This window comes from Vulpes vulpes, chromosome 13 (assembly GCF_048418805.1).
Source record: "Vulpes vulpes isolate BD-2025 chromosome 13, VulVul3, whole genome shotgun sequence".
NCBI classification, from domain to species: Eukaryota; Metazoa; Chordata; class Mammalia; order Carnivora; family Canidae; genus Vulpes; species Vulpes vulpes.
The window spans coordinates 33576951-33591508 of NC_132792.1; the positions used below are offsets into that span (position 1 = coordinate 33576951).

General features: G+C 41.0%; 2 protein-coding genes across 19 annotated transcripts in view; both read left to right on the forward strand.

Annotated features, from left to right (window-relative positions):
* Window positions 1-14558, forward strand: part of NCALD (neurocalcin delta) — a 377474-nt gene that overhangs the window by 132742 nt on the left and 230174 nt on the right. The gene's annotated exons all lie outside the window — the stretch shown is intronic.
* MRPL4 (mitochondrial ribosomal protein L4) lies at window positions 1032-2621 on the forward strand (the record flags this gene model as incomplete). Its single annotated transcript, XM_072733690.1, has 1 exon — window positions 1032-2621. A coding segment is annotated over one exon (882 nt), but the record flags the coding sequence as incomplete, so codon positions are not given.

Consider the following 14558-nt stretch of genomic DNA (forward strand, 5'->3'; position numbering starts at 1 on the left):
GAGAGAAAGAATGTTTTCATCTAGGACAGAGGGAATCAAAATGGCAAGACTGGCAGTTGGTTTGAGGGCCTGGCCCATAGTGGGCAATTGGAGAATGTTAGTTCATCTGCTATTTGCTGAGGGGAATTGGTTCCATAAATTACTTTTATAGTTGTCTATTACTGAAATGGTGTTTGGAGGCTGTGTTTAGGAGAATGTTATTCACCCTAATGCCAGGCTAGTCTAAGACAATATGACTTAGAAATGAGAATACAGATTCTGAATTGGGCCTATTTTCTCATCTTTCCTACATGATTGATTTGAATTCATTAGAATTGAATTAACGGAGCATGTTATCTTTTCTTCCCTGACTTCCTCAAGCCTGGGTTAATTGTGCCTCCTTGGTCTGCCTATGCTTTTCCTCTCAAGCCACTCTCTACATTTTATGAGAATTACCTGTTCCATGCATCTTTTGAAAATTGGGACTGTGACATAATCTGTACCCAAAATGTTATCTGGTAGTTGGTGCTCACTTGTGGAATGAATGAGTGAATGAATGAGTGGTGTTAAGATGTTATGTTTCCACCTTTTTTGCAAGTTCCTTAAATAAAAAACTAGGTGTAATTCTATAGACTCTGTGGAAGGGATCACACAGCCTCTCAAAAAAAAAAAAAAAAAAAAAAAAAGCATTGTTCCTGGTTTTCTACTTGCTGTTTCAGGCATGCTGGGACAGTTATTTCAAGAAATGTGTTGTAAAAGACTTTATTAACCCCCTAACTCCAATCGTCAGAGAATGAGAAATTTAAAAAGCTTTAAAACCATAAGAATAAAAACAAAAGCTTGCTTTCTTTTCCTTCCTTCCTTCCTTCCTTCCTTCCTTCCTTCCTTCCTTCCTTCCTTCCTTCCTTCCTTCCTTCCTTCCTTCCTTCCTTCCTTTTTTTTGTACTAAAACTAAGGAAAGCAAGAGGGGTGAGGCCCAGATCTCTTTAAGCTAGGTGGGCAATTGCACCTGTTAGTCTGGTTAAATGAAGGTTACTTTTGAGCCGTGACCTCTCCGCGTGGTCCGGGCCGCGGCGCGGGCCTGGCGCCGGCCCACGGGCTGCCGGGGCTTGAACGCGGTGGCGGAAGAGGCGGTGCCGCAGGCGGCCGAGCCGGAGGCCGTAGGGAGCGCGGGTCCCCAGGAGCCCGTGCTGCGCAGGTGCGAGCTCCCGGTACCGGCGCCCCGGCGTCCGGTGCAGGCCTGGGTGGAGTCCCTTCGGGGCTACGAGCAGGAGCGCGTGGGTCTGGCCGAGCTGCACCCCGAAGTTTTCTCCACAGCGCCCAGGTTGGATATCTTGCACCAGGTTGCCATCTGGCAGAGGAACTTTAAGAGAATTAGCTACGCCAAGACCAAGACCAGGGCCGAGGTACAGGGTGGAGGCCGGAAGCCTTGGCCACAAAAAGGCAGTGGGCGCTCTAGGCATGGCAGCATCCGTTCCCCCATCTGGCGAGGAGGAGGCATTGCCCATGGCCCCCGCGGTCCCACCAGCTACTACTATATGCTGCCCATGAAAGTGCGGGTGCAGGGCCTCAAGGTGGCGCTGACGGTCAAGCTGGCCCAGGATGACCTGCACATTGTAGACTCCCTGGAGCTGCCGACCTCGGACCCCCAGTACCTGACAGAGCTGGCCCGCTACCGCCACTGGGGTGACTCCGTGCTCCTTGTGGACCTAGCATACGAGGACATGCCTCAGAACGTCGTGGCGGCCACCGCCGGGCTCAAGACTTTCAACCTAATCCCAGCTGTCGGCCTGAATGTGTACAGCATGCTCAAACACCAGACCCTGGTTCTGACCCTGCAGACCTTGGCCTTCCTGGAGGAGAAGCTGCTCTGGCATGACTCGCGCTACACACCCCTCTACCCCTTCCGCCTACCCTACCGCGACTTCCCCTGAACCCGGATCCTGTGCACTCTGGGGCCCATCAGGCACCCTCTTCCTGGACCACTCCATGCCAGGTGCCTGCTCTGAGCCAGCCCAAGCCCCTGGCAAGCTTGGGAACCATGTGCCTACGCAACCCACTCATCCCAACAGGAAGTGAATTCCACAACACACAGTGGCCAGGCAGGCATCACTACCAGGAAGGGGCGACGCAGCAAGAAAGCTGGACTGAACTCTGGCCCCAATTTTCTCTTTAATTTTGAAGACAGATTTTATTTTTTAATCAAGGAAGAGAAACAGAACAGCTCATTACCATTTTGTAAATACTTCTACTTGGCAAGTCTGGCTCTCTCCTCAGTGCTAGGTGCTTCTGGGTACCTCTCTCAAGGGGCAACCTCAGGGCTGTTTATAGTAATGACCCCACCATCAGCTTTCCCAGGATGAGTCCAACTCCAGTAGTGTGCAGAGGAGTGTGGGCACTGCTGTCCCTAGGAACCCATTCCCAAGCCCTGTCACTGAGAATTCACCTCCCTGATGGTGTCTCGGGTGCTCTTGATTATGGTCCTTCAGGTCAAGCAGTGGGTTTGATTCTACAAATAGGAAGTGTAAGCCTGGGCTTTCACCATAATGATTTTCCCCTAAGCAGAGTCTGAAGCTACGTCAATACACGGGGAAATAAACACATTTGCAAAAGCAAAAAAAAAAAAAAAAAAAAAAAAAAATGAAGGTTACTTTTATAAAGTCATTTAGTCTGAGGAAAATGAAGAGGTTATGAAAGGCTGGAGAAGCCTAGGCTATCCAGAAAACATCAGCAAACAGGGTTGTCGCCTGTAATTCTAAGAGCAGTGTTATTCTCTGTGTCCTTTAAGCTGGATGTAGATAGCTCCAGGATTAGCATTACTATTCTGAGTATTTATAATTTAATATTATATCATAATATTTTTCTTAAGTTTCAATATTATCATTTTGAGCAAAGTCATATCTTTCTATTAAATCAACATGCTCTATTTTGGTTAGTTTGTTGGTTGTTTCCATGTTTCTACTATTTTAAATAGTGTTGCCATGAGCATCTTCTTGTGCACAAAATTTTTTCCTTTGGGAAATGCATTAGCCCTGCATGAAGGAGGATAAGTATTTTTATGGTTCTGGATACCTATTGCCAAAATAATTTTTAAAGGGCTGTAGTGAATACATCTAGGGAATATTTAAGCTCCTTTTGAAAGCTGTGTGCTTTACTTATGACATTTGCCACCATGTGTTAATCTGTTCTTGTTTTAAGTCTGAAACCATGTACTCCAAATTGTTCTCTCTGTATAACTTGTTTTACATATAAAATCTATGTTCTTATGAGGTCCAGTCTCAGTACAATATCACATTCAAGGAACAACATCCAACAACCAAAAGCAATTAGAGAAAATTAATTCCTATCTTTATTGTACTTCTCAAAAAAACGTAAAAGGAGTTTCTTGAAACTACAGTGTCTTGGGGCACCTGGGTGGTGCAATCGGTTAAGCATCAGACTCTTGATTTCAGCTCAGATCATGATCTCAGGGTCCTGAGATTGAGCCCAAGTTTGGCTCCATGCTTGGTGCAGAGTCTGCTTGAGATTCTCCCTCTCTCTCTGTCCCTCTCTCCCACCTCTAAAATAAATAAATAAATCTTGAAACCAAACCAAACAAACCTACCATGTCTTTTTCATTTCCATCACAGAGTGCATTTGCTGGAAGCCTTCCCTTCTCTCTTCACATTACTATCTCATTTCTAAAGTCTTCTCTGTTCCCTTTCTGCTGACACCTGCTATCTAACTCTAGCATTCAGCCATCTTCCCCAAAGCCCCCACACCCTGCATCTTTTTGTTATGTAGAACATCCCTTAGTAATTTGGCCTAAATGTTCTCTGGTAGATTTCCTCAAACCTAGATTCAGACTTCACACAAGAGAAAGCCCTTGAGCTGATCCGACAACCAAGAAATATATCCTCCTTAGAAGCAGGAAGGGAAAGGGGAAGATTATGCATAGTAACAAATCAATAGTTTTGTCCCTGTCAGAGATAACAGTAACAGCCAATATTTGTAAATGTTCACTATAGACCAGACACTAAGTCCCTTATATGTATTGTTATAGAATCCTTCAACCAACCTTATGAATTAACAAATATTATCAACTCTATGTTTTAGATGAAGAGTTGGAACCAGAAAGTGTAACTTTCTCAATGTCACATAGTAAGTGACAGAGCTGGGATTTGAACTAGGTGGTCTGGCTGTAGAGTACAGGTTCTTAACTACTGTACTATACTCCTTAAATTTTAACATATATATGATCTATATATCTATGTCTGTATCTATAATCTCTAAATTTTTCTTACCTGTATCAAAATATTGAGCAAGAAAATGAAAACAAAGTGGAATGCTCATTTATTATGAGTTACCTTTTTTAAATTAAAAATCACTTGGGGATTATGCTACTGTCGCTGTCAGCCTTCCTGTCTGATCTTATTGATCTAGACCATGGAGTTGCTTTTATTACTTCTTGTTATGAGAAAAGCCTATTTTGACAAGGTCAGTGGAGAGATGTAATTCATCTTAGACTCTGGAATTTAATGTGGTAAAAGACAATTTGCTAGTACCTTGATAGGGAGCAAATGTTGAGCCTCTTAGAGAATAGGGTTCATAATTTAACTTGCTTTTATCAGTTTCTTGTTGATGCACACATCCAGCCTATGTTCTTGTTTTTTTTTTTTTTAATTTTTTTTTTAAATTTTTTATTTATTTATGATAGTCACAGAGAGAGAGAGAGAGAGGCAGAGACACAGGCAGAGGGAGAAGCAGGCTCCATGCACCGGGAGCCCGACGTGGGATTCGATCCCGGGTCTCCAGGATCGCGCCCTGGGCCAAAGGCAGGCGCTAAACCGCTGCGCCACCCAGGGATCCCTGTTCTTGTTTTTTTTAATGCACAGGCTTTCATCTTTTGTATTTTTCTTTTGCATATGCTGATTGGTCTAATTCATTGCTTTCAGCCCAGAGACAGTGTATGATGCAGTGCTCAGAAAAGACCCCTTCTGCTTTGGAAAAATTGCTTGCAAGTTAGATACATGAACACATCTTGCTTAGTCAGAGGGGGTAAAATGGATTTTTGTTTTGTTTTGCTTGAGAAGAAAATGTCTAGCAATTAAGATCATCCTGCATAGTAAAAATTGACTTTAAAGCCATCATTCAAATGTTCACCTTGAAACACTGCCCGTAGTTTGCTCTGCAAAGAGAAATGTTCATTGAGAAAAGGCAACAGTCCTCCAGGTTTCCGTTGTGGAAAGAATGCTGAACAGGAGTTCAGAGACTTGAGGTCAAAACCATTCCTGCTGATAACCAGCTGCTTTGGGGTTTATTACTTATCCTCTCTGAGTCTTACTGTCTTCAACTGTAAAATGAGATTGACCCTAATTTCCACAATTTCTTCATTCATAATAAACACAAGATGCATTTCTGTGCTAGATAACCTTAAAGATCTTGCCCATTCAATGCTGGTAGGATTCAAGGGCTTCCTGGGCATGTCTAGCAACACATGGGCAGCCACCTCCCTGTTGGGAGCATCCCTGCTTCCCCCAGATACTTACTAACCATAACTGATTGGCTCAGACTCAAAATTGCCCAGTTAAAGATTCATTCCTTAAGAGTAGGCATTGGTTAAAGTAAAAATATTCCTAGCAGGCGTTTTGTAAGCTATTTCCACATTATTCAGTTTATTTATCTAATCTAACAAGCAGCAATTTAGCACAGAAAGTATTCAAGACACCAAGTGAGGCTCTGAGTGTGTTGGGAGTAGTGGGGAAGAATGGAAAGATGCTGAAGACATGGTCCTGCCCCTGAGGGACCTCTAAGCAGTGGTAGAGAATGGGCAAATTTGTACATGTGTCAGAGCGCTGTGGGTTCTGAGTGCTGTAAGAGTTCAAATAGGGAGACGGATTGTGGTCACCTGCAATGTTCAGGGAAGTTTTTTCTTTTTAAAAAATTTATATTCAGCTTGAACATGGCTTTGAAAGATGGTTGACTGATAGAGAAGTAGATAAGGGGTTATGGCTTGGCATGAATCAAAGCTTAGGGATGGGAATAACCAAGGCACATTGAGAAAGTTAAATATATAAGGTGAAGCAATGGTACTGCAAAAGATGGACAAAGACAATTATATTTAATACAGTAAATAAGAAGAGGTGATCATTTGTTCTTGAAGGAGAGAAGGACATACTGATGGACATATTTCAGGAATTTCATGTGGCAGGGGAGTGCAGAATAGTTTTCAGGGAAAATAGTCCCTGAATCTTCAGAGCTTCAACTCTTACCTCTTGAATGTTTTTGAATGAGTGTTTCTGGAATTTGATCTGATGTCCTTCTAGGAAGAAGGGTTGACTATAAATAATCTTGCCAGTGAAAATAAGCAGCTTGGGAAGAAAAAGAAAATATTTGAGGGATCTTAAAGTGAAGAGACAGGGATTGGCATGCCCACTCGTGTCTGGTTCTCCAGCCCAAGCAACATAAATGTTGAATGCCTCTCCTCTTCTAATTTTCCTAGCCTTAGAAGTGAGTAAAGTGTCAAACTGTAAAAGGTCAGAGGTGCTTTTTTTTCATTATGTTTAGGTTCTCATGATTTTAAGAAATATGACAGTTACAGAATCTGCCTCATCCCTCATTTCTCTGTCCTCTCACTAGATGAGAGCATATTTAACAAGTTTTATATTGGAATTACCAGTAAAAAGTTTGAGTCTAAGCATGTGTTCTGCATTTTATATATTACATATATGTATGTGTGTGTATATATATACATATATCTGTATAAAAAATCACCTCCAAACTTAGGGATATAACACAACAATCATTTATATATCTCATGAATCTCCAATCTGAGCTGGGCTGGATGGGAAGGCTCATCTCTGCTCCATGCAGCATCTGCTGGGGGTAGGGGGAAGGACCTGAAAGCTGAAGGATTCACCTCTAAGATATACCCATATGGCTAGCAAACTGGTTCTGGCTATTAGCTGGGAGCTTTGAGTGGAAGAGTGGAGTAACCAGAAGTCTGGAGTAGAGAGCCCGATTCCACTTCACATTAGTCTCTCTATGGCTGCCTGGATTCTATGCAGCCTAGTCACTGAGTTCCAAAAGAAAATAGCCTGAGTAAGAGAGAGAACATGCCAGGCAGAAGCTGTATCATCCTTTAGACCTAAATTACCAGCATAGCTTCCACCATATTTTATTTGATACGCAAGTAACTTAAGCCATCCCATATTTAAGGGGAAGGGAATTCAATTCTTCTCTATGGGACAGATGTCAGAGAATTTGCCAATATGTTTTATTTATTACTAAATATTTTCTTTTTAAATTCCAGGATAGTTAACATATAGTGTTGTATTAGTTTTAGGTGTACAATATAGCGACTCAACAATTCTCTACATGACTCAGTGCTCATCATGGTATGTGTACTCTTTAATCCCCATCAACTATTTCACCCATCCTCCAACCCATCTCCCCTCTGGTAACTATCTGTTCTCTATAGTTAATAGTCTGTTTTTTGGTTTGTCTCTCTTTTATCCCACCTTTGTTCATTTGTTTTGTTTCTTAAATTCCACATATGAGTGAAATCATATGGTATTTGTTTTTCTCTGACTGACTTATTTCACTTAGCAGTATACTCTCTAGCTCTGCCCACGTTGTTACAAATGGCAAGATTTCATTATTTTTTATGGCTGAATAATATTCCCATGGGTGTGTCTGTGTCTGTGTCTCTGTGTGTGTACACATTTATCCATTCATCTGTCAGTGGACACCTGGACTGCTTCCTTAATTTGGCTATTGTAAATAATGCTGCAATAGCATATTACCTTTCAAATTGGTATTTTCATGTTCAGTGGTGGGATTACTGGATCATAGGGTAGTTCTATTTCTAATTTTTTGAGGCACCTCCCTACTGTTTTCCACAATGGCTGTACCAGTTTGCATTCCCACCAAGAGTGCATGAGAGTTCCTTTTTCTGCACATTTGTCAATGATTTGTTTCATGAGTTTTTTATTTTAGCCATTCTGACAAATGTGAGGTGATATCTCATTATAGTTTAGATTTGTATTTGCCTGATGATGAGTGATATTGGGCATTTTTCATGTGTCTGTGGGCCATCTGTATGTCTTCTTTAGAGAAATGTCAGTTTGTGATTTCTGCTCATTTTTAATTGGATTATTTGGTTTTTGGGTGTTGAGTTGTATACATCTTTTATATATTTTGAATATCTACCCTTAACTGGATATGTCATTTGCAAATATCCTCTCTCATTCTGTAAGTTGCCTTTTAATTTTGTTGATTATTTCTTTCGCTGTGCAGAAACTTTTTATTTTGGTATAATCCCAATAATTTATTTCTGGTTTTGTTTCCCTTGCCTCAGGAGACATATCTAGAAAAATGTTACAGTCAATGTTATAGGCCTTGCTACCTGTATTCTCTTCTAAGATTTTTATGGTTTCAAGTCTCACATTTAGGACCTTACTGCATTTTAAATTTATTTTTTGTGTGTGGCATAAGAAAATAGCCCAGTTTCATTCTTTTGCATGTAGCTGTCCAGTTTTCCCAACACCATTTGTTGAAGAGACTTTTTCCATTGCTTATTCTTGCCTCCTTCATTGAAGATTAATTGACCATCTAATTGTGGGTTTGTTTTTGAGCTTTCTATCTTGTTCTGTTGATCCGTGTGTCTATTTTTGTGTCAGTATCATACTGTTTTGATGACTACATCTTCGTAATATAACTTGAAATCTGGAATTGTCATATCTCCAACTTTATTTTTCTTTTTCAAGATTGCTTTGGCTATTCAGGATCCTTTGTAGTTCTATATGAATTTTAGGATTGTTCATTCTAGTTCTGTGAGAAATGCTGTTGGTATTTTGATAGGGATTGCATTAAATGTATAGATTGCTTTGGGTAGTATGGACATTTTTACAATATTTGTTCTAATCCATGGGCACCAAATATCTTTCCATTTGTGTTGTCCTCAATTTCTTTCATCAAAGTTTTATGGTTTTCAGAGTACAGGTCCCTCACCACCTTGGTTAAGTTTATTCCTAGGCATTTTATTATTTTTAGTGCACTTGTAAATGGGATTGTGTCCTCAATTTCTCTTTGGAACTTTCCAACATTTTTAAAAACCACTACAGCATCTACAGGATTCTATCACCAACCCCATCCCTTTAGTTCATCTTTCCCTCTCTTTAATTATATCTTTAAATGTTCATAGGAGTGAATCTAGAACACCATCTCTGACAGGGCCAGATAGATCATGTAGATAAGTAAAGTGGAATTGTATAAAGGAGAAAAAGAACTAGCTTCTCCTAAAGCAGATGGACTCAGCTTCCCCAGGCCACCAGTTTAGAACATCTGACTAGATGAAGGAAGCTAGAAAACTGCTTTTGTTATTATCTAATTAGTCTCCTTCATTTTCTTTTTCTTTAAGAAAGAGAGAGAGAAAAAACACATAAATGCAAGTGGTGAGAGGGAGGGGCAGAGGAAAAGGATGACAGAGAATCTTAAGCAGGCTCCACATCCAGTGTGGAACCAAATGCGCGGCTTAATCTCATAACCCATAACTGAGCCAAAATCAAGAGTTGGACACTTAACTGACTGTGCCAGCCAAGTGCCCCTCCTTGATTATTTTTAAGGTCAAGAAGATAGCAGGTGACATAATCTTTGATGAATCAGAAATGGAAACATGTTTTTAGAAATGTCCTTCATCTTCAAAGCTTGTGTTTAAACAACAGTTCTTAGGGAGTAGAAGAATGCTGGATTAAAGGGAACATGGGACTGGCCTTGTTCAGAGATATTCTGTGCTCTAATAAAGTAGATAATTTCTGGGTAGGTCCTTCAGCTACATAGGCCCTTCAGCTTCCATAAAATGTATGTCCTTGACTCTGGCGTCTGCTGTCACAGGGTACTTGGATGGCTGGTGTCTATTTGAGGTCTTCCAGCATCCCAAAGTGTATGGGGTGCCTGAGTTCTCAGCAGAGGTGAGAAACTGCGTCACAGAGATATGATCTGAGCTGATGACAGGAACTCCTTGAGTGAACTTGTCTTGGAGAGTCACAGAGTCCACCATAAAATGTCGTTCTCTGTGATTTGGAAGTCAAGTACTTGTTTTTCAGCACTCCCTTAACCTTGCTCTTAAGGAAACTTAATCAAGAGAATGTTCCTGTACTCTGTTTTCTTCAGATGGGTTCTGCATGGCTAAAGTTATACTTGATAGCTTCTGGCTTGTCTTTAGTTTCAAATATGGGGGAGAGCAGATGTTATTTAGAGAGTCCTTTAAGCCCTTTCTACTGATGGAAAGAACATGCTTCAGTACTTGTTGATCTCCTAGGTTTCTGAGAGTTGTTTTTGAGTCATTTAGTAATAGCTGAACAATTTCCGTATTAAATTCCAAGCTCCTTTCACTTAAGAGCTCCAATATTTAGTCAGCTGTCCTGTAGAGCAGGTTTTTATTCTTAAAGGCTTAGACCATTTCTTCTCTAAATAATACTATCTGCTGTCAAAATGATATATGCTGTATACTGATATTTATTAAGACTATATCATGAAACCATATGCTGGCAGAGAGCTCCATCTATATCGTTAGTCTTGGAAACAGAAACTTGTTTTAATGGATGCAGACCTTAATATTGTGGTATATGATGTTTTAATTAAGCAGAGATTTTTTGGCATTAAAATCTTTAGAAATGTTAAATAATTAGAAACAGAGAACTGTCCAAAGAATAAGGAATGAGTCATTTTTATAAACAATATATAACCACTTGATTTCTTTCCTCTCACCAGTTCCTTTGATGCTCATGGTTTGTAGTTTAAATCTCAAGTGGAGGCATTTCAAGGCAATGCTGGTTTGAAAGTACTGTTATAGAGTCCAGGCAGGAAATAGATGGCACTCAAGCAGGGAGGGTAGTCGTAAGAGTTTAAGGAAAAACCTATTTATGAAAGTGTAGGCATGGTTAGAGGAAACTAGCAAAGAACAAAGAAAGCACCCTGGGGAGCCATTATTACTCCTAGGCCAGGAGGAGCATAGGGAGGGACCAGGCTTAGATGTGGGAGAGGCCACTGGCTGAGGCTGTGCTTTTGGCAGAGGAACACATCCACACACCAGGAAGAAGGCTGCAAGAGTAAACCTTCCAACTTCTCTTTTCTTTCCTACTGCTCATCTGCCAGGGCCTTCTATTAGTAGACCCCAACCAAAACTCAAAGAGAAGGCAAAAAGCCTTCCATAAAATTTAGCCTTCTAGAATCAGGGTGGAGAAGAATAAATAGTGAATTTGACAGGCCAATGGAAAATATCCACCACGACAGATAAACACAACACTACAGTTTTGGTTTGTTAGTTGTTCTTTCACAAAGACAAGCTTATTGGGTTGGCCTGATTGCACGATAAATTTAACATTAGCTTCTCTTGAATTGGATATGAGTGAAATTCAGATTGCGTAAAATCTACCTTCTCCTCACTGCCCCACTCCCTGCCCTTCTTGGCCTTTCACTCCTTGCCAAATTTATTAGCTTGGGGACAAAGGGAGTTTGAGACATCGTATCTTCGGACCATGGTGTGAAGGTGGAGTTCTGAGGGTAGACAGCAGAGGTAGTTGGAACTAACTTTTCTTAAAGAAAAGGAGACACTGGTTCTATAATAGAAAATAAACTTTTGGTAGATACCCCAAGAGGGCCAGGGATGGGGATGAGAAGGAAACATGCCCATCAATTAGAATGCAACACCCCTCACTGCCTGGTGACAGAGGGACAGGGCCTCAGACAGGTAAATTTCTGCAATAAATGTGCTCAAAAGGGAGAACAAGTTCTGGGAAGTGTCTAATCTATATTTCAAGAAGTGTATTTATTTGGTGGAACCTGGATATTTGGGGATTTAGAACTGTTTACACCATAGTTTATTTCTTCTTTAAAAATGGAATTGTCGGGATTCCTGGGTGGCTCAGCGGTTGAGCATCTGCCTTTGGCTCTGGGCGTGATCCCAGGGTTCTGGGATGGAGTCCCATATTGGGCTCCCTTCAAGGAGCCTGCTTCTCCCTCTACCTGTGTCTCTGCCTCTCTCTGTGTGTCTCTCATGAATAAATAAATAAAATATTTTTTAAAAATGGAATTGTCTATGTTGTGCTTACCCAGTAAGGTCAAGCAAGATAGAAAAAAAGAGCATATGTCTACTGAGCCCTTTACAGTTTATAACATATGCTAGCTGGAAAATATATCACATGGAAATGGTATGTGAATTTTTTTTTTTTGTATAAAGAAATCATAGGAATTTTCAAGTCTATAGGCTTTTTTTAAAAAAAGATTTAATTTATTTATTTGAAAGAGAGAACACAGAGGGAGAAGAAGATTCGGGCTGAGTGGAGAACCTGATGCTGGGTTCAATCCCAGGATCCTAAGATCAGGACCCTAGCTGAAGGCAGATGCTTAACTGACAGAGCCATCCAGGTGCCCAAGGTTATAAGCTTTTATAAGAAACTTGACTACATGCAAGTGGTTTTCAACACATAAAGTCTGTGGTTTCCCATTCAATCTGCCTTAATAACAAAGGAGCAAAAGGACTTGGTATATGGCAAGTTCATGGTGCCTGTTTAAAAGCAGTATCTTAAAGCAATTTCAGCTTGTCAGGCTTTGGAATGAAGCTGGTTTCTTTCTTTCTTTTTTTTTAAGATTGTATTTATTTATTCATGAGAGACACAGAGAGAGAGAGAGAAGCAGAGACATTCCCTCATAGGCAGAGGGAGAAGCAGGCTCCATGCAGGAAGCCCAACATGGGACTCGATCCCAGGACTCCAGGATCAGGCCCTGGGCCAAAGGCAGGCACTAAACCGCTGAGCCACCCGGGCTGCCCTGAAGCTGGTTTCTTATCCAAAAAATAAGGTTTTGGACTATCCTCCAAGATGGGAATACATACACATTAAGAGCTGTGCCTGGAAAAAAGAAACGTTCACATAAATAGGTTATAGTCCTTGGAGGATCCACATTCAGCAAGTGTAGCCATGTGAAGACCCAAAAGGGCTAAGCATTTCATTATGGTCATTCAGTTTGAAAGTCACCTTAATTTGTTATTGGCCTTGAATTCAAATATTCACAAAGGCAGCCTCTGTGTGGGAGAATAAATCAGTAGTGTTAATTGCTCTTGTTTAATTCAACCATGAGAAAAATTAATCCTTTCGTACGTGGCTGGTTTTCTGGATGATGTTTTCTGCTGCTGAGCCATTCCTTTTATTTCATGATGGAAAAAAAGGTTAAAAATGTTTTTAATTAAAAGTGTCAATCTTTTTTTCCCCTTCTCTAAAAATACACTGTGGAAGACTACTATTTTAGTTGGAAGAAAAATTTAGCTCAATAAAACTAAAATATAACTGAATATAATCAGGAAATAAAATAATCAAGATCAGACATCTGAAAGAGCCCACAGCGTTTCTTGAATGGATGCACGCAAGACATTTATACTGAGTTCTACAGTTTTATAAAGTAGGCACTGAGGAGTCTGGGGCATTTGCTATGTGCAAGGCACAGGGCCAGTTCTAGAAATAAAAGCTGAGGTTATTTCCTTCAAGTTGCTATTGTCTGATTGCAGAGATAGAACCTGTGAAAGGTAATGGATATTCAAAAAATAAATAGCTGTTCAATCGAAACAATGCCACAGGGCTGTTCATGCTTATCTCCCAGATAAATGGTATGGGTGACAAGTGCTTTATTCAGAAAAGGGAGGGATGATTATGGAAGGGCCAGGAGAGACTTGGAAATGGAATTTGCTTTGGATCTTTTGGGGTGGGGAGGGCTTGATAGGCTTAGGAGGACCTTGGGCATCATAGGAGGAAATCATAAAATATTAAAGCTTAAAGTGGGCAGGGCTCCTCATGGGCACATGATCTGGACTGTACTTGAATACCTCCCCTGAATCACAGCCATCATGGGTAACCTGTTCGATTTTTGCTCAGCATTAGTCACCAGAAAGTTCTTTTGTTTGGTCTTCAGGTGAAATGTATATCCTTTCGTCATTCCAACTCTTTAACCTCCATTTGATTTCTTACAGGGAAACTTAAATCCCTCTTCAGATGTGAGCCCTCGGAGTCTTTGAAGGGGACTATTTTGTGTCCTCTAAGTCTTCTTGTTCTTCGGGGTTTTCTTGTTCCTCATTTTTCATTACTGCCAGATACTTTGCCATCTTGGTCACTTTTCTGTATGTATCTCAACACCCTTCCTTTGCGAATACATCTTTCCCCTATAGAACATGGATCTGGTCCCTCCACTATGGAAAACTTTCAGTGGCTTTCCTGTGCCCACAGAATGCACTTCTGGTTACCTGGCACTGTGACATAGTTCCCCACTGGGAACCAAAAATGTTTGCACTATGTCCCTGCTTCTGTAAAACACCACCCAAACCAGAAGATACAGTGAAACTGTGATGCGGTATCCCTGTACTTCCTTGGGAGTGGATTTGGCTAATTCAAGGCAAGGTCCTGGTTAGGGGGGGAGAGAGAGAGGAGGATGGGGGTTGTGATATTTTTCCTTTGGTAAGGGAGCAAGGCCATTGCCTGAGTGTTCTGAGCAATTTTGTTATCCTGGCCTCTGTGTGGTGGCTTTGGGGGATGCTCAGGCTGACATGGAAT